Below are 18777 nucleotides of genomic sequence, written 5' to 3' on the forward strand. Positions count from 1 at the left end.
TTGTATTAATCATAGTACGGTGTTCGAATTTGAATCTAATAGCAACATTTATTACAAAAACCGCTATTTGCTAGCAATCCATAGAGTATTTGCCAGGCTAATGTGATATGAAGGAGTGCCTTCGTTTTTTTAATATAAGTTATTCAAAAATTGATGTGCAAGAAAATTCTTCAAGCCAAGCGTTCTCTGTGAAGTTACTTAAAACGATTCTTTATCCTGGTTTTCATGGGTGTATTATAACTCCATGAAAATGCGTACGGGACTTTTTCGAATTTCAAAATCCTTCGATTTCGGGTTCGGCTTTGCGGATGTTTAAGATTTTAAGCAAATTCTTTGGATTTTGGTATATTTTTGCCATAATTTCTCTTTCCCTCAAAATCTTAAAGAAATGGCAGTTAGCTTCGTTATACCTCTTTGCTTGACCATTCTGATTATGTTCAACTGTAAGTTAGCACCTTTTATTGATTCATGCCGATCAGCCATGAACTTTATATTTCAAAAGATAAATCTACAAAACAACTTTATTAAATTGATGATGAAATAATCTTCAAAAAATAATGACACTTGATGCATACCACTTGAAAGTAAATTCTATTTTCATTCTAACGAAATCCAGGTTGGCACTTTCATTGAATCACATGTTACTTAGTGGATACTCCAGCTATTCTACAAAAGAGTCTGGATTGGGTGATCTTTTCATACAATGGCTGTTTTGAAAATCTTAGAGCATATATCATCTTGTCATGTTACCATGTTGGAAAATTTTCAACTATTGTGTGCTCTATTAGTGCCCTTAAGAACTCGTATTACTTAAAATGATTTCCAGCCATAGAGGAACTATCACGAGGAATGGTAACAGCAACAACAACGGAAAGTCTTCGTATTCACTGCTCCGGATTACCCAATGTCATCAATCAGATCATCCATCACATCTTCCAATTATTTCTTTCATTGATTTCATGGATTTTCCCCCAAATTTTTAGTCCGTAATGTTGATGCTGCCAGAGTTTAACCCTATTTCTTGGAATTGGTACCGGATTTATTGGACCTTCTAAGTATGACAGGAATTTTTGGATTTTTAAATATGTTGTGGATTTTTTATTTTTAAAAGGATTTTAGTTGACTTTTGCGGAGTTTTGGCAGGGTGTACGATGACATTTGGAGTGATACACCACTCGGTTTCAATATTACTTTCATGCATCGCCAACAGCGTTACGACGAGCCAAATGCTCCCTTAAGGTTGTCGCCATAGGTTTCAACCTTTTCTGGTTTGTCGTTCCTTCTTGACTTTCATTCTGTTTTGCCGGTGAGTGCAGCTATTTGCTGAAAAATCAGACTGTCTTCTTAGGGCACAATTTTTAATAACGTAGTTCGATAGAATATGCACAAAACTTCATAGTTTTTCGCTATTTAAACTCCCTTGTAATTGACAAAAATGTTGACCAGTAAATGACCATTTGTTTAGCTTCATCGGCTTCAACCGTTTTTTGTATTTTTACTAGTGCCAAAAGATAAACAATTTTTGCGCCTTTGAGAAAAATTTTTCAAGTAAACTTTCTCCAAACAAAACTTTGCTTGTTTGTATATTTATTTTGCATATTTCCTGGTGCAAAAGTAAAGCCCCCAAGCTGACTTTTTAATAGGAGCGCCAAAGCTTGTATAGGGCACCGAAAACTCGAAAAAAGTTTGATACGACCGACTTGTCCGATTATTAGGTCTCTAGAAAGTCAGCAGCGACAAAGAAGACGCCTTAAAATCCAAAACTTTCTTAGGGTGCATGGCCCCATACCCCCTAGAACAGTCGCATTTCAGGGCACGTCTTTGTGCCCCTTGAGTACTGTATTATCCAGACAAAACATTTGTACTGTTCCCAGGGGCGAAAAAAATAATCAATTTTTTAGTCTAGGGTGTCGGGGGACAGTCTGTGTTTAGGGTGTCCAGACTCATGCCCCCCTTCCAGGAAAAATTTTGATTTTCGATGAGTCTCTTTGGCTCTGCTGGCCTTCAGAGACCTAATTAAAAGACAATTTGGTTGTTTAATTGCTTCATCCTAGATTTGTCCATATGTTATATCTCAAGTCACTTCTACGAACGTACAGTTTTAAATGCACAAGATAACATGAAATTACCCTAAAAAGTGCATTCAAAGCTAAAACATAATGAAACCAGCTCTTATTAGGTTTTTTCATAAAGGATAAATTAAACGGATGAATTTTAACTCAAAACATTGACTTCATGTTTCTAACGCATAGATACTTCAGGCTTCTTTATCAAGAGGCATACATTGATTTTGACAAGAAAGTTGGGTCGGGCCTTATTTTCTTAACGGTTCGCTTTTGTTTGGCCTTTAATAATATTTCTTTAAAGGTCGATGGAATATTTACTTCATTTTGTATCAAATGACATAATGCATTCAAAGATATGTTGGAAACGCATTTTCTAGCCTTATGAGTAACTGGAATCCTCCAACTATTGGCTAGGACCGACTCTTTCCAATATTTGTTACCCTTACACTCCCCTAATTTGCCCCTTGACTGCTACTTGAGTTGCATGCATGTTTTTAGCTTGTTTAGCTGCCCCAAAGTACAAGTTTAGCAAAACAAAGGTAAATATTTTATCTGGCGCTTTGAATTCCCCTGCAAGATGCCAAATGAACACAACAGTTACAAAGAGAACAAAATCTCATTCTACCACATCGTAGGGTCTCTTGAAAGTTCCCAAACATGTTTTGACACATTTTTCTTTAGTTTATCTGCTTGGATTGGCTTCTAAGAGACAGTCAATTTTGTACGTGAGTCGGTCCAATATATCCTGACACCCCCATGTAAAATTATTTTATTTGCGTCCCTGTGCTCATGTGAGGGTCAGTAGATTTTGTCTCTTTGCTTTATTTCTCATGGAAGAACCAATTTGTCTCGACGATACAACGATAGGGTGGACTCTTTTCCTTATTACAAAGTAATGAAATCAATTTTAAGACTGGAATTAATCAAACGTACTAAAAGCATGCCTTAAAAATAGCAGAATTTTTAAACGATTTCAAGAAAATGAATGCATGAAATATTTTGAAATGCATTTTAAGCTAATCAAAGAGCGTGGTCGCAAAAATTGTCAGCTCGCTACGCTCGCAAGAAAGCCACTATTAAGAGTTATACCAAGCGCCTCCGACAACCTCTAGCCGACCCTTCCCAATGTTGGTTTTTAAGTCGAATAAAGCTATTAACTTGAGCCCCCCCCCCTTACTTTGAATTTCTTGACACCGCCCCTGGACTGCCAATATTGTCAGGAAAAAAGACAATAGTGTTAGTTATGTAGGGCGCCATGTTGATGCTGGCCCCCCTAGGCCCGCCACTGATCACAAAGCACGTAATCGAAACAGAGCAAGAAAACAAAATAAATAAACATTAGTTTTCGTGCTTAAATTATGAAACATCAACAGAAATACAAGAAAATAAATCGTTGCTAATTTTGTCTGTGATAAACCTACTATTACAATCGTACTTTTGAAAGGATTAACTGACAGATATCTGACAGATTGATTAACTGTATTATGTTTATAGATAAAGAAAAGATCGTGCTATTAACTTTGAACATAGCTGACTAAATAAACACAATTATAGGCATCAAAGAAATCCTCTACCTGTTTATTCTTATTTAACTTATTTTTATGGGAATTGTGCAATTTCATTTATCTCGACGTGCTAGATTTTCTTAACTGTTTTTTCACCGCATAAAGGTGGAATTTAATTGTGCAGTTCCCTCTCTTACTATGCCCACTCTTACTAAGCCGCTTTTTCAGATAGAAATCAGAAATAAACCTAGAAAGACAGTGAAGCCGAAAGAAATCATCTAGCGACAAATTTTTGAATTCTCTTGATGCTTTCAAATAAAAAACAAAAGCCAAAATTCGATCAAAAAATGACAATATCAGTTACGTTTGGGCTCTTTTTATTCTCTTATACGTTCGCTTCCATTTATTTCAAAACTCTTTAGCACTTCCAGCCAAGCTAGATGATTTTGCAGAAGTTCAATAGCGCTTAAGCAATGCTCGTATCCAACATGCTGAAGCAGGGGCGACAGAAACTTTTTTACGGAGGGGTACAGAAATGGTTTTTGTCGACAAAAGGCGTGTCTCACTCTCTAAGGGTGTGGTCATAAGATGAATAGGTTTTTTGCTGTTGAACATAGATATGCGTTTCTATTTCAAAGTTCATACTTAAGTGGCACACTTTGAAAGTTCAACCTCTTGGTGACGCCCCTATGCTGAAGAGCCTTGTAACACTTGTAAAATTACTTCAAAAATTATAAACTTAACCCACATTTTCTTTTCCAAATACACCTACTTTAAAAAAAAATGGAAACCAGAAAAAATACAGTGTGTAGTGAGCTTTTTGTCGTTCTGAATTCAGTATTTGCGCCATTTCAACATGGCAAGTATAACTTTTGAATTAATGTGGTAAGAGTTATTACTGCACTTCAGGACATGCCATGCTACAATGCGTGCTCTTTTATCGTAAATTCTCGAATACCCTGCTCAGTCGAAATAAATTAAAATATGCACCATTTTTTCCACAAATATGCACCATCGATAACACATTCAGGGGTGGATGAAAAAAGCGAAAATGAAAAAGAGATTGACGAAGCGCCAAAGGCGTTAAAGCTTTTATAAATATTTTGGACAAAAAATCTTTTTGTGCTTTGATTTATTCCTTTGTGGATATATTCGAAAAGGCTATTAAATAAAATTTCATATCAATGAACTTGAAAATTGCAAAAAAGCTGCCACATGAGCTTTTTGTATAGCACCTTGGAGATGATTTTTGCAAGCCCCCTCCTATAAGCCTCTCTCGAAATAGTCCCCATCTAAAAGCTGCCAAATTCCATAAGCCCAAAGGCGTTAAAGCAAGGATTTACAGTATCTAGTGCTGTTACTGCCTACCAAATCACAGATGGATTTTAACTTTTGTTAAGTAGCTGCAGTATGTAAATCAACAATCATGCATAGCTAATAGTTTAAAGCTCTCACAAGCCAGTCTCTTTCTTTTTGATATTGAACGAAATGATGCATTATTGTTGAAGCTAGTCAGTGGAAGGTATGTTTTGAAGAGGCATCATGTTTTCAGCAAGACCATCAGCACACTTGCATTCAAATTTCGTCACCGATAACATCTACTTCACACAAAGACAGAACGCCACTGACAAACCTTTGAATTTTCACTGTTTGTCCCTGCAATGGCCTGCTACATGGTAAATATGTTTTTCCCGTTCCAGCAGTAGATGTGAAATTGTGGCATCTACAAAAAATGATATTTGATTGCTAAATTTTTGGTTCCAATCAAAAAATGATATTTGATTGCTAGTTGTTTTTCCAACTAATGAGAGTTTCTGTTTCATAACGCATACAAAAATATGATTAAGATCAAAATAGAAAAAGAAAGATGTATCAAAAATAAATTGACAAAATGAATTTTCCTTAACAAAGGGTCCCACTACACTCGCTCCTTTCCTGCAATTGCTTATACTTAGATAACATACATGAAAAGCTTTTAGCCTTTAATATAGTGAAAAAAATAAACTGGTTTTTGCAGTATAAAATGTACAGTTTAATTAAAGGTTCAGATTTTAGCAATATTTTGAAACTTTACGACCTTTTTATAATGTAATAGGATACGCTCACACCATACTATTACCTTGTCGTTTATCGAGAGTTGGCTTTTTAGCCCGCTTAAGCAAATGTTTATGTGCATGTGTATTTCTTTATGTGCGTGCGTGCGTGCGTGCGCGCGCGCGTGTTTGTATGTATGTGCTTGTATTCTTAATTAATACTAACATCTGACTGTCCACCATCACAGTGAAATTGCTCAGCCTTTCTGACAATACATCCCTGTTTGTAATCTGCACTGCCGCAATAATATGTTGTTTAGCCAGGTCTACTTGCCACCAACTCAACCCTTCATCGGTATGGGTGCATTGTTCATTATCATAGCTTTCTCCGTAGGAACCATCAACTGCCTTCCAGGCCGCTCCATGTCCAAACAGAGATGACTGAGTTGCTGTTTTATTCACAGCAATACCTGAAAAAAGAAGATGGTCATATCATAAAAGAGAATATAAAAGTAGACATCTACACATAGGTAGCCAATTTGAAACCAATCGCAATGAAAACCTACTACTGCGCATGTCCTACAATAATGCCTTTGAATGTATTTCAATTCCCATGCAAATTTTTTTAACAATGTCGCTTTTTAACAATGTCGCATTAGTCTTGCATTTTTTACTTAATTTGGAATTTGTCAACATCAAAAAAGAAACTCGACTTCAGGGCCGCCGGACGCTGGTTTGAGCAAGGGGGGGGGGGGTAAAACGAACAAAAAAGGAACAAAGACCTATTTTCCAAAACATTAATAAATGCCAAAATTGACACACTTTTCATGGTAATTAAGACATTTGAGAATGAAACACATTGCATGTGGTGAGAACTATTTTCATCGAAAGCAATCACGGCTATATTCTCTATTTAGGGATCACGCACTCATACTTATTGAATAGATCATATTTAATTGAATAGCTCCTCGTCTCATGGGCTTTGAAGTTTTGAGGGTGTAAATCTTCCTTACATGTATGATTCATATTTCTTTTACAATAAGTTGTACTTATTTTTCTTATAACTTGCCACCTTCTACCTTGCCATAGAAAAGCTATTGATTAGATTTATTTTATCAGTCTTTTCTTTGTGAATCGAAATAATCATGCAATGGTTTAGTCCTCCTTTGATCATCGGTAAATGAAGGACGTTTTTTGCCAACCTTTCAATAATGCGTTTGTTGCAAAAGACAAAAAGGGGTCCAGGGCTTAAGCCCCTCCTGACGACATATTGGGGGTCAGCCCCCCTCGGAAATAATAAAGCTGGCTTTCGATTTTTTAGACTAATTTTTTATATTCTTGGTTTCACGAAAAAAAAAATCTCAAAAGATTTAATCAAGATCAAATAACAGAGATGATGAAAAATGTAAAGAAAATCGCCTTAGAACCCTCAGCTAGGCCTCTTTCTACCCTGTGCTGTTGGCAGCCACCATTAGCAATTGCAATTAATTTTTTAGCCCTCCCCCCCTTCTCCCCCCTGGCAAAAAATATAAGCCTGTATCTATAGCTTTCGCCTAACTGACAGTCTCTTTAGTAGTTGATTTTGTTTGTCACTGGAGCTTGCGCTTTTTGCATTGTGACCAAGTAGATATTAAAGGAAATTTCAGTGAATAGTTCTTCAATAACGCCTAGATTAAGGATATTTTATTCAGCTTCTAAAATCAGAATATTTTGCAGTGAGAAAAATTCACGCAATATATTTTACAAATGACACCTTTTTCAAATAGGGGTCAATTGCCCCCATGCCCCCCCCCTGGCACTGGTGGTCCTGGACTTGTGTATACAAAATATATTTGTTTTCTCTTTTTCAACTTTTCAACTAGGAGTGAGATTAGTTTTTACAAAAATAAAGAATAATATCAAACCTTCTTTAGAGGCAATTACATCGACCTCGCAAAGTGTTAAAACATTATGTCCCTTCAATTTGACCTTCACCTTTTGTCCTTTGACAAAGGATTTACAAGGGAAGTAAGATGTTCCACTTCCAAATGAATTTGCAAAATGGAAACACCTGGGATGAATAAATAAAACTTTAGCTTGGATAGGTCTCATTCAACCTTATTTGAAATAGATTTAAACATTTTCATTAATAGTTGTAGTTCTGTGTCGGTTAAATTTGAATAACAACGTTATACTATGAAAAGTCAGACGTATTTTTTTGCAAATTTTAATTTTCTTTATTCACCTCATGAATGTTGTTACTTGACAAATTTATTAACTATGTGACAATTTATCGATTTATACAAAGTAAAATAGCACATCTACAGTATACATAATTTTTCGATCCAAGACTATTTTTTTGGAAAATTTTGCCCTTGCAAAAGTCATTCTTGCAATTTTGTCCAGGGACATAAAATATCAACATTAAACCTAATTGGTTAACCTTCCAGTTGAGTGGATCTTATCTGAAGCAATCTGCCACTTTCCTTTTTAAGGGCATCAAGGCGAGGGGATTACTGCTTTTCCATTTATATCTTACTTTTAAGCTCGGCAGCCTAACTAGCTCTCGATGCCCTTCCTTTAAGTGTAGAATTTAGATAAGCAATCGCTACTTACAAATTTGAGTCTACGAACACGTCAAAGTCCCTTAGCCTTTCCAAATGTGTATCTCGGTTAGTGATCTGAATTCCAGCAATTAGAAATGACTGCCCAAGATCAACCTCCCACCAAGGTTGATCTGAATCGGTTGTCGATGCACAAAATCCACTACCAAGGTCAGAGTTCCTATTTCCATCTACAGCCCTCTCAGCAGAGGTATATGAATGCATATTGGAAGACTGCTTCGATTGCTTTCCGTAGGCTACATCTGAAATGAACTGTTAGCATTAGGATCTGTATAAGCTTAGGGTGTACAGTTGCTTTTGCATAATTTCATTAGGTTAAGACGAATTTCAAAGTTAGTTTCATACCTACAAACCAAAAATAGATTATATTCACCTAAAAATAAATAATAAACCTGACAGCCTGACAGCTTTGACTTAAGTAATGAACCTTATGGTAAATCTTCCTTCTTCCTTGTTTTCTTTTCAGATAAAGTGTAACATGGGCTCCGACAAAGGTTTAAATGTGGGGGGGGGGGGGGCAAGGGAAAATTTAACACCCATAACAAAAGATTTTGAAAAAACTCTATTGTTTTGCAAAAAAGAGGGGGGACCAAGGCCCCCCGGCCCCCCCTTCGTCGGAGGCCCTGTGTAACATAGATACATGCTGCGTTTGATAGTAGAAAAACGGTACTCACTTCGCACACACGCGTGTTTGCCTATTTCGTCAATGCACTGTCGTGGAGCAGAGCATGGATTGCTTGAACACTCCATTATTTCTTAAGAAATTGAAAGAGAATTACTTTTGGCGCAAATATTAAAATGATTCATTTGCAGCCTTTAGCAGGCTATTTGCAAATTGCAATACAGACAGTATCACAATTAGTACTTCAGTCGCTGTAGATGAAAAATGGTGTGCACTAAGCCATCCCTAATTCAAGATTTACATTCATTACAAACAATTCAATACAATCACAACATGGAAAATTCTAATGATCAAGAACAGAAATGAAAAAGTAACTTTTCACTAAACCTGCAAAAGTAACACCAACATAATGCAAAAGGCGTTGTTTATAAACCATGGCTATATTTGCAAAAGAATCCGTTTTATTCATTTGACTTCCTAGCATTGTTATTGACAATTATAGCCATATACTAACTCCAAAAGCCTTTTTTCGTTTTATAGAAAGTAGCAAACCTATTTCACAATGGGTTCCAGTATAGCCAGGAGCACAATTGCAAGTGTATTGATTGACTTGATCTGTGCATGTTCCTCCGTGCTGACAAGGACTGCTACTGCACTCGTTAATATCTTGAAAAAACAATGATGTTTTGAGTTAGATTATCGTTGTTAATTTAAGATTTTAAATGTTCTAAATTGATTTTTATTGGCAAAGCACATTTTTTGAAGGATTCGCGGTGTATCAAAACGATTTAAAGATATCTGAATAATCAAAGTTTAGGTCCACGATCCATCGACTCCAAGTCAATGGGGTTGACAATTATTGCATTTTTTGAGCGATTAAAGCTCCGCCTTTGCACACACGCTACTACTAAGCTCATATGATTTTAATCCTAGGTTAAAGGATTGATTTTAAACATAGGAGCACCTGTTTCATGTTAGAGCTTGATAAGCAAAGAGATTAAATTGTACCCAAACTGTTGCTTTCCTTTTCTTTGAATATTTCACTGCCATTTTAGATTTGACAAAAACTTACATTATCATACATTCAATCATTGAGAAAACAAATGCCATAAAAGTATTTTTCATAATTATTTTGCCTCTCTAACTCTCTCATTTGCATTCTTTGAAATGCAGAAACTACTGGAAACTTTAAACAGATTCAAAACGATCAGGAGCAACGCGATAGAACCATAAGATGGCTAGCGGAATATAAATCCAAGTAAAATATTCTATCTTAGCATTTAGGGCCTCATGAAAAAAAAATCTTTCGGTTTAGGAATAACCTTAAAATAAATTCAAGTTAATTCTTTCTATGATTAATGGTATTTATTTTTCTCGCATTCTTAAGACAGTGAACTCACTTGTCTCGCAGTTTATGCCTTGATAACCCGCTGCACACGTACAGCTGTAACTGTTGATATGATCATTGCAAGTACCCCCTCTCTGACAGGGACTGCTGCTGCATTCATTGTAATCTTGAAAATAATAGTATTGGAATTTATATCTGAAATCTTGTTAGGATTTCACAGATACATTTACGGAAGAACTACACATATGGGTTGTGTCCAGATATCATAAACATAAACGCCTTCTATGTGTTTGATGCATTTTAATTTATTTTCTATTATTTGCTATTGTAACATGCATATTTTTCAATTGAACTGAATGATGTCTTCGTGTAGCTGCCTGTGTTTTCGCAAGAATCGATACTATACCCATTGACGTCGGCCAGAAATCATGTGACTATCTCAACGTTAATTCTTAATCGTGAATTCTAGTTCAACAAGTTTACCACAGGTCCTTCATGTCCCTCAATATTTTGCAAAACAACCGGGGTTCTTGTAGTTTCTTTAGTAAGAGGTCTTCAATTTGCTCTTGGCCCCCCAACTTTCCAACAAACATCGGAGGACCTGATCGATATAGAATCATGACCTGTTACCAGATCCAATAGTAGCCGAAATGTAGAATCAGCGAGCAAAAGTATTCACAGGCCGAAACAGAAATGGTGACACAGCAAGAAATTGCTTAGCGAACCAAAATCCAAATGATTACAACAAGTTTCATACTCATTCTAACTCTTAAAGCCATTTTTCATTATAATGAAACTAGTGAACCTGTTTGACAATTTTCTCCTTGATAGCCTGCTGCGCATGTACAGATGTATGCATTCACTTCATCCTGACAGTGGCCTCCATTTTGACAAGGGGAACTACTGCATTCATTGACATCTATTTTAAAAACAACATTTATTAAAAGGCATGAAGACTCTCTTTGTGTAGAAAATCCAATTTCTTATTGAGTGACATTTCCTTCTAGCTACTTTTGTAAATTTTGACAGCCCTTATCTTAATATTTCAAACAGCTTCAATTTCGTGAAAATTTCTTGATTTCAAAACAATCATGATCTTTTATATAAACGGCAGTTTTCTTTGCCACTTTTGGATTAAGATGACCCTCAGCCAGAAGCAATGGAGGAGCGGCTATTTTTTTCATTAGAGGACAAGTTTAAATCATGTCAACGATTTGGTTAACATAACTGGGCATGACAAAGCTAGTAGGATGTAAAAGTTTATATTTTTGTTGGTTTTATCCATTAGCTGAAAGAAAATTGATTTCTCACGATTACTAGAAAAAGTAAAGAGTATTCTTGACAAGTCTGTTTTAGATTGGTGCAGTATATCATATGCTGTACCCTGGAGTGGAGAGCTTTCTGATGGGAATGTGTATGATGGGAATGTGTTATGGAGAAAATATTTTCAGGAGTTTTCGGTTCTGAGGGAAAAGATTTTTTCTGGAAATTTTATTCCCTCCACCCCCTAGATGTGCTGAATGCGTCACTGTGTATAATAAAATGGTATGCAAAAGCTTCTCCAAAATAAAATCAATTTAATCGAAATGCTATTGAACACTCCATTATTTCTTAAGAAATTGAAAGAGAATTACTTTTGGCGCAAATATTAAAATGATTCATTTGCAGCCGTTAGCAGGCTATTTGCAAATTGCAATACAGACAGTATCACAATTAGTACTTCAGTCGCTGTAGATGAAAAATGGTGTGCACTAAGCCATCCCTAATTCAAGATTTACATTCATTACAAACAATTCAATACAATCACAACATGGAAAATTCTAATGATCAAGAACAGAAATGAAAAAGTAACTTTTCACTAAACCTGCAAATGTAACACCAACATAATGCAAAAGGCGTTGTTTATAAACCGTGGCTATATTTGCAAAAGAATCCGTTTTATTCATTTGACTTCCTAGCATTGTTATTGACAATTATAGCCATATACTAACTCCAAAAGCCTTTTTTCGTTTTATAGAAAGTAGCAAACCTATTTCACAATGGGTTCCAGTATAGCCAGGAGCACAATTGCAAGTGTATTGATTGACTTGATCTGTGCATGTTCCTCCGTGCTGACAAGGACTGCTACTGCACTCGTTAATATCTTGAAAAAACAATGATGTTTTGAGTTAGATTATCGTTGTTAATTTAAGATTTTAAATGTTCTAAATTGATTTTTATTGGCAAAGCACATTTTTTAAAGGATTCGCGGTGTATCAAAACGATTTAAAGATATCTGAATAATCAAAGTTTAGGTCTATGATCCATCGACTCCAAGTCAATAGGGTTGACACTTATTGCATTTTTTGAGAGCTTAAAGCTCCGCCTTTGCACACACGCTACTACTAAGCTCATATGATTTTAATCCTAGGTTAAAGGATTGATTTTAAACATAGGAGCACCTGTTTCATGTTAGAGCTTGATAAGCAAAGAGATTAAATTGTACCCAAACTGTTGCTTTCCTTTTCTTTGAATATTTCACTGCCATTTTAGATTTGACAAAAACTTACATTATCATACATTCAATCATTGAGAAAACAAATGCCATAAAAGTATTTTTCATAATTATTTTGCCTTTCTAGATCTTCCATATGCATTCTTTGAAATGCAGAAACTACTGGAAACTTTAAACAGATTCAAAACGATCAGGAGCAACGCGATAGAACCATAAGATGGCTAGCGGAATATAAATCCAAGTAAAATATTCTATCTTAGCATTTAGGGCCTCATGAAAAAAAAATCTTTCGGTTTAGGAATAACCTTAAAATAAATTCAAGTTAATTCTTTCTATGATTAATGGTATTTATTTTTCTCGCATTCTTAAGACAGTGAACTCACTTGTCTCGCAGTTTATGCCTTGATAACCCGCTGCACACGTACAGCTGTAACTGTTGATATGATCATTGCAAGTACCCCCACTCTGACAGGGACTGCTGCTGCATTCATTGTAATCTTGAAAATAATAGTATTGGAATTTATATCTGAAATCTTGTTAGGATTTCACAGATACATTTACGGAAGAACTACACGTATGGGTTGTGTCCAGATATCATAAACATAAACGCCTTCTATGTGTTTGATGCATTTTAATTTATTTTCTATTATTTGCTATTGTAACATACATATTATTCAATTGAACTGAATGATGTCTTCATGTAGCTGCCTGTGTTTTCACAAGAATCGATACTATACCCATCGACGTCGGCCAGAAATCATGTGACTATCTCAACGTTAATTCTTAATCGTGAATTCTAGTTCAACAAGTTTACCACAGGTCCTTCATGTCCCTCAATATTTTGCAAAACAATGGGGGTTCTTGTAGTTTCTTTAGTAAGAGGTCTTCAATTTGCTCTTGGCCCCCCAACTTTCCAACAAACATCGGAGGACCTGATCGATATAGAATCATGACCTGTTACCAGATCCAATAGTAGCCGAAATGTAGAATCAGCGAGCAAAAGTATTCACAGGCCGAAACAGAAATGGTGACACAGCAAGAAATTGCTTAGCGAACCAAAATCCAAATGATTACAACAAGTTTCATACTCATTCTAACTCTTAAAGCCATTTTTCATTATAATGAAACTAGTGAACCTGTTTGACAATTTTCTCCTTGATAGCCTGCTGCGCATGTACAGATGTATGCATTCACTTCATCCTGACAGTGGCCTCCATTTTGACAAGGGGAACTACTGCATTCATTGACATCTATTTTAAAAACAACATTTATTAAAAGGCATGAAGACTCTCTTTGTGTAGAAAATCCAATTTCTTATTGATTGACATTTCCTTCTAGCTACTATTGTAAATTTTGACAGCCCTTATCTTAATATTTCAAACAGCTTCAATTTCGTGAAAATTTCTTGATTTCAAAACAATCATGATCTTTTATATAAACGGCAGTTTTCTTTGCCACTTTTGGATTAAGATGACCCTCAGCCAGAAGCAATGGAGGAGCGGCTATTTTTTTCATTAGAGGACAAGTTTAAATCATGTCAACGATTTGGTTAACATAACTGGGCATGACAAAGCTAGTAGGATGTAAAAGTTTATATTTTTGTTGGTTTTATCCATTAGCTGAAAGAAAATTGATTTCTCACGATTACTAGAAAAAGTAAAGAGTATTCTTGACAAGTCTGTTTTAGATTGGTGCAGTATATCCTATGCTGTACCCTGGAGTGGAGAGCTTTCTGATGGGAATGTGTATGATGGGAATGTGTTATGGAGAAAATATTTTCAGGAGTTTTCGGTTCTGAGGGAAAAGATTTTTTCTGGAAATTTTATTCCCTCCACTCCTAGATGTGCTGAATGCGTCACTGTGTATAATAAAATGGTATGCAAAAGCTTCTCCAAAATAAAATCAATTTAATCGAAATGCTTCGATTTTACTTGTCTCGCAGTTGACTCCGGTATAGCCAGGCAAGCAGTGACAAGAAAATCCTCCTACATTATCTTCACATTGCCCACCATGAAAGCAAGGCAAGCTGTAACACTCGTTGATATCTGCATAAAGATTATAATAATGATTTATGTTGGAGGAAATTGCAGTCTACTAACAATCAAATATTTTTACATTGATGCTTTATTGTTATATAAAATACAATACTTTAAGAGAACACAATATGCAATTATATTTCATAAACCCCCGGTAAAGCTACTATCCATTCACAAAATTCTCAAAACACAAAAATGCACTTTAAGGTGGGTTTAAGAGAGCCCTAATTTGACTTCATTGTTTTTCATTAAATCATTTTTACAGGATGATAATTCAATGATAACTAATGACTTGAAATAACTTTGATAACACTTTGATCAGCTTATATATTAGCTTTGTATGAGGAGAATTTTCATTGCAATCTTTGACTGTTTTTTATCATATTCTACTTAAAAACTCGAGCACAAAATGATGACATCATAAAATTGCATTTGGTGTCAACTAGCATATACGTAGTTAGGTTGTTACGATCAACAGATAAGTTATGTTTGCCTTAAACCTATTCCCCCCTCATCCCCTGCCTCACCTCCCCTTTCTCATCTTCTCTCATTTCTGCTCTCCCTCCTCCCTCCCCTTTTTTGATCTGCTTCTCCCACTGTTCCCTCGTCTCCTTGGAGCCCTACATGCAGCCCATAATTCATTTTTGTTATTTTTAGTACAAAAATTGACTTACCAGTTTCGCAGTGCTTTCCCGTATAGCCATTAGTACATTGGCATTTGTAACTTTGGGACACGACAATGCATGTTCCTGAGTTCGCACACGGATTAGTGTTGCAGTTATTCCCATCTAGATTGTGAGAAATTACATAACATAAATTTATAATTAACAAATGTTCCGATAACGTGACAATTGATTGATTATAACAGTTTCCTGCCATTTAAAAGATTTGTTTCGGCAGTCACAAGTGGATTTTTATTTAATTCTTCGTTTAACCCAAGTTTTATGCTTGGAAAAAAAAGCAATGTGATTATTTATCTATATGTGATACAATACGAAATCCGTCCAGTTCTCGGTTCACCTAAATATCACATTAGAGAGCTTACGATTCACGACGACGATCAATAGGACGACCCAAAGTAGCCTGGATCTAGCGCGATCCTCCAAGGAAACCCCCATTTCTGGTCGTAGTGAAATCGAAGAGGCCGAGATTTTCCGGATTCATCGTCGTCTTAGATCTGTGAGTATGCATTATATTTTTATAGGAATATTTTGGCTTAATCGTTTTGTTTCAATAATATATCAAAATGAGCTTCAACAAACTTTCATCAGAAACTTTTCATTTTTTAGAACACGTTGTTTCTTTGCTTTATCAAACGCAAGATGAGCGCATCAAATGAGAAGAAAGCAAGCCGAATTCAAATGTTAGTTCTTATCAGTACGAATTGAAGAATCGATATAGAACATTGATTTCTTGCTTTTAATGTAAATGTGTGTTAGTTTATGTATTTCTAAACACTTTGCAGATTTAATAGCCCTCTTCCGTCGAAGGGAACTTTCCGTAAATTATTTATCGAAGTAGTAGGCCTATCATGTGTCTATCCGAACGAGGAGAAGATATCTTAACGTTTATTTCTAAAAAATATCTATTTGTGACAGGTAGACTATCGAAACTGATGTAGTTCTTGTTTTGTGTAAATTATTATGCTAGTAATTCAATCTCAAAATTTCCTTTGAGCCTTCGATGTATAAGATTGCGACATTTTAATTGAACAATGTACATTTAACTTTATTTTTGGATATTTTGAATCCTTTGGCATTAAAGTTTGTATAAAATTATAAATATTACTGGCAAAAAAATGTCTATGTTTCTTGCGCTTTTCTTATTTATTTTAAAGCTAAATTTCGCTTAGGCCCAAGATGAGTTGGACAACTGCACATGATGTTGCATTATGCCGTGAGATTCTTGTTCTGGAGCCATATAGATTTAAAGTGGGTAGTAGAGAAAGGGGCCAATGCTGGGATTCAATTGCAGAAAATTTGAGTTCTTTAAGTTACCCAAAGTTTTCTGTGGACCAGAGGGCAGTAAGAGATAGATTCTCAAAGTTGGAGAGATACTATAGAAAAAGAATGGCTAGCGAGGAACGAGCAAGTGGGATATCCCCAGAAATGACAGAGCTTGATGAAGCCCTAGAAAATATTATTGAAATGATGGAGGAGGCAGTGAAAACTGGGAGAGGAATTGAAAAGAAGAGGGAGGAGAATGAGAAGCAAGTCGCAGAGAATGTTAGAAAGCGCTCAATGGAAACATTAGCAGAGACATTAGAGAGAGAGAAGGAAGGAACAGGAAAGAAGAAGAAGAGACACTATTATGGCTCAGACACAATTGAGTATTTGAAAGAAAAAAATGAAAGGGGGAAGCATTTTATGGAAAAGAAATTGGAGTTGAAAGAAAGAGAACTGGATGTCAAAGAGAAGGCCTTGAAAATAAAAGAAAAGGAAGTAGAGGGGAAACTACAATGTTGCCAAAGGGAGGAATGGCAAAATAATATGCTGCTGCAGCTTGAGGAGAAAGTCAATTTTTTGAATCAACAGCAGCAACAGCAGCATATTATTTTGCAGGAGATCAAAGAGCAAAATTTTAAGATAATGAATTTAATTAAACAAAGCTCTTCAGACTAGTAACTTTGAGGTATTTTTTTAAAAACATTTTATTGACCAAAATTTGAAAATTCAAATATTACCCACTCCAATGAAAGCTTAGAATTGGTTAAAATTTGGGTGTCTATGAAGTACCATTGGTGTCTCCATCTTCTTACCATATTTTCAGAAGTGCATGGCTTAAAGTTTGTTGCTCTCATGGATTTCTCTAAAAATGCAAATGCCTACAATTAACTTAAATACTAAGGGTTGAATCACTGTGGCTTCCATTTGAAAATTCCATTCATCTGCCAAAATTTCTCTTCTATTAATAAGCATGATTTTTATAATAAAATTTTGCTTTTTATTGAGAGCAGTAGCTACTTGAGAAAACATGTTAATTTACTTATATTCTGAACTTTTTCCACATTACAACTTTCAGCCTTTCAGCCTGTACTTTTTTCCAACAAGAAACATCAAAATTTTTTGAAAATCATTTGCAAATAGCAATGCTCAAACCTTAATAACATTGATTGCAGTATTTTTTTAAATTTAAGATAGTTTACAATCTATTGACCTTTGCTGTGTTACTTGTGAAAATTACCGTGCACAAGGCTGTAATAAGAGTGCTTGGTACTATATCAACAGAGCTTTTTTTGTTTTTGCCTGAAACTAGGAGTTGCAACTTGGAGCTGTCCTCTTCTAAGCACTAAAGTATGTTATTATTTCGATGAAATGTAGTCATGAAAGTTGTCAAAACCGTGTGCATAACTGAGTTTGAAATAATTGGCCAAGTGGTAGTTTTTAAAAAAACTTTTTTGGTTTTAAATTTGCTGGTCTCCTTTGGCATATTTATATGAAATAATCTCCAAGTGCAGGAGGCTGGAGATTAAAATATTCTGAGGTACTTGATCCATACAAGCAGGTATTGGCATTACGAAGGAGAGCACTGACAATGTAGAACTGACCCACAGGACTCAACCCAATTTTCTGATTTTTCTTGAAGTCCATGAATTTAAAACTATTGATGATATCACCAAAAATCCATTCAACTGACACCCTAACTCTGCTCATGGACTGATTGAATGCATGCTCTTCTGGTGTCAGGTAAGGTCTTCTAGAAAATGGGCGTTGTAAATGAACCCTGTGGGGGTATGCCGGATCACCATACAGACATAGTGCTTGACCTTCTGGGGAGAAAGAATACTCTGCCAGTTGAGGTAAAAGCCCAGACATTGCAAGCAAAGCACTGTCATGACGCCTTCCCTCTACAGGACCAAACAGGTTGGCAATCAAACCATTTGGTGCAACTACCGATTGGAATTTGATTGCATGGACCCTTTTGTGACCGTTGTAAACAGCCCTTTGATTTTGTTTCGGCCTGCATATGGGTCTAACTGTCCCGTCAATAAATCCCCAGCAGTTATCTAAAGCAGCACCTGTCTGGTGAATTGCATCTGCATAAGCCTTCAAATTGGCTCTAGAAAGCCA

The 18777-nt window shown here is 35.7% G+C and overlaps 3 protein-coding genes across 4 annotated transcripts in view; 1 reads left to right on the forward strand and 2 right to left on the reverse strand.

The window, feature by feature from the left end:
- Positions 1 to 1026: 1026 nt before the first annotated feature.
- LOC135688438 (uncharacterized) overlaps positions 1027 to 18777 on the reverse strand; it is a 33214-nt gene continuing 15463 nt past the window's right edge. Inside the window, exons 4-16 of one of the 2 annotated variants that reach the window (XM_089113872.1) lie at positions 15382 to 15495; positions 14603 to 14716; positions 13808 to 13921; positions 13055 to 13168; positions 12207 to 12320; positions 10983 to 11096; positions 10230 to 10343; positions 9382 to 9495; positions 8882 to 8962; positions 8200 to 8449; positions 7509 to 7654; positions 5831 to 6074; positions 1027 to 5294 (exon numbers count right to left, since the gene is read on the reverse strand). In XM_089113872.1, coding sequence (XP_088969998.1) covers positions 5147 to 5294; positions 5831 to 6074; positions 7509 to 7654; positions 8200 to 8449; positions 8882 to 8962; positions 9382 to 9495; positions 10230 to 10343; positions 10983 to 11096; positions 12207 to 12320; positions 13055 to 13168; positions 13808 to 13921; positions 14603 to 14716; positions 15382 to 15495 — 1781 coding nt within the window. In that variant the 3' untranslated portion in view covers positions 1027 to 5146. The remainder of the gene's footprint in view (positions 5295 to 5830; positions 6075 to 7508; positions 7655 to 8199; positions 8450 to 8881; positions 8963 to 9381; positions 9496 to 10229; positions 10344 to 10982; positions 11097 to 12206; positions 12321 to 13054; positions 13169 to 13807; positions 13922 to 14602; positions 14717 to 15381; positions 15496 to 18777) is intronic. The other variant, XM_065205285.2, reaches the window with a different exon arrangement.
- Positions 15761 to 17344, forward strand: LOC135683920 (uncharacterized). The gene is made up of 3 exons (XM_089113876.1): positions 15761 to 15886; positions 15997 to 16070; positions 16560 to 17344. The coding sequence occupies exons 2-3, from the start codon at positions 16030 to 16032 to the stop codon at positions 17326 to 17328; spliced, it is 810 nt and encodes a 269-aa protein (XP_088970002.1). The 5' UTR covers positions 15761 to 15886; positions 15997 to 16029; the 3' UTR covers positions 17329 to 17344.
- LOC135683917 (uncharacterized) overlaps positions 18139 to 18777 on the reverse strand; it is a 1080-nt gene continuing 441 nt past the window's right edge. Inside the window, exon 1 of the mRNA XM_065199315.2 lies at positions 18139 to 18777. This exon is cut by the window's right edge and continues 441 nt beyond it. Within this exon, the coding sequence (XP_065055387.2) occupies positions 18139 to 18777 (639 nt within the window).

Source organism: Rhopilema esculentum, chromosome 19 (assembly GCF_057945365.1).
Source record: "Rhopilema esculentum isolate cy_ngs chromosome 19, ASM5794536v1, whole genome shotgun sequence".
Taxonomy (NCBI): domain Eukaryota; kingdom Metazoa; phylum Cnidaria; class Scyphozoa; order Rhizostomeae; family Rhizostomatidae; genus Rhopilema; species Rhopilema esculentum.

Bases quoted from the DNA above. Each gene is read 5' to 3' on its own strand.
- LOC135683920 (XM_089113876.1), top strand. From the start codon at position 16,030: ATGAGCGCATCAAATGAGAAGAAAGCAAGCCGAATTCAAAT. The intron at 16,071-16,559 runs GTTAGTTCTTAT...AATTTCGCTTAG, and splicing joins AAAGCAAGCCGAATTCAAAT to GCCCAAGATGAGTTGGACAA.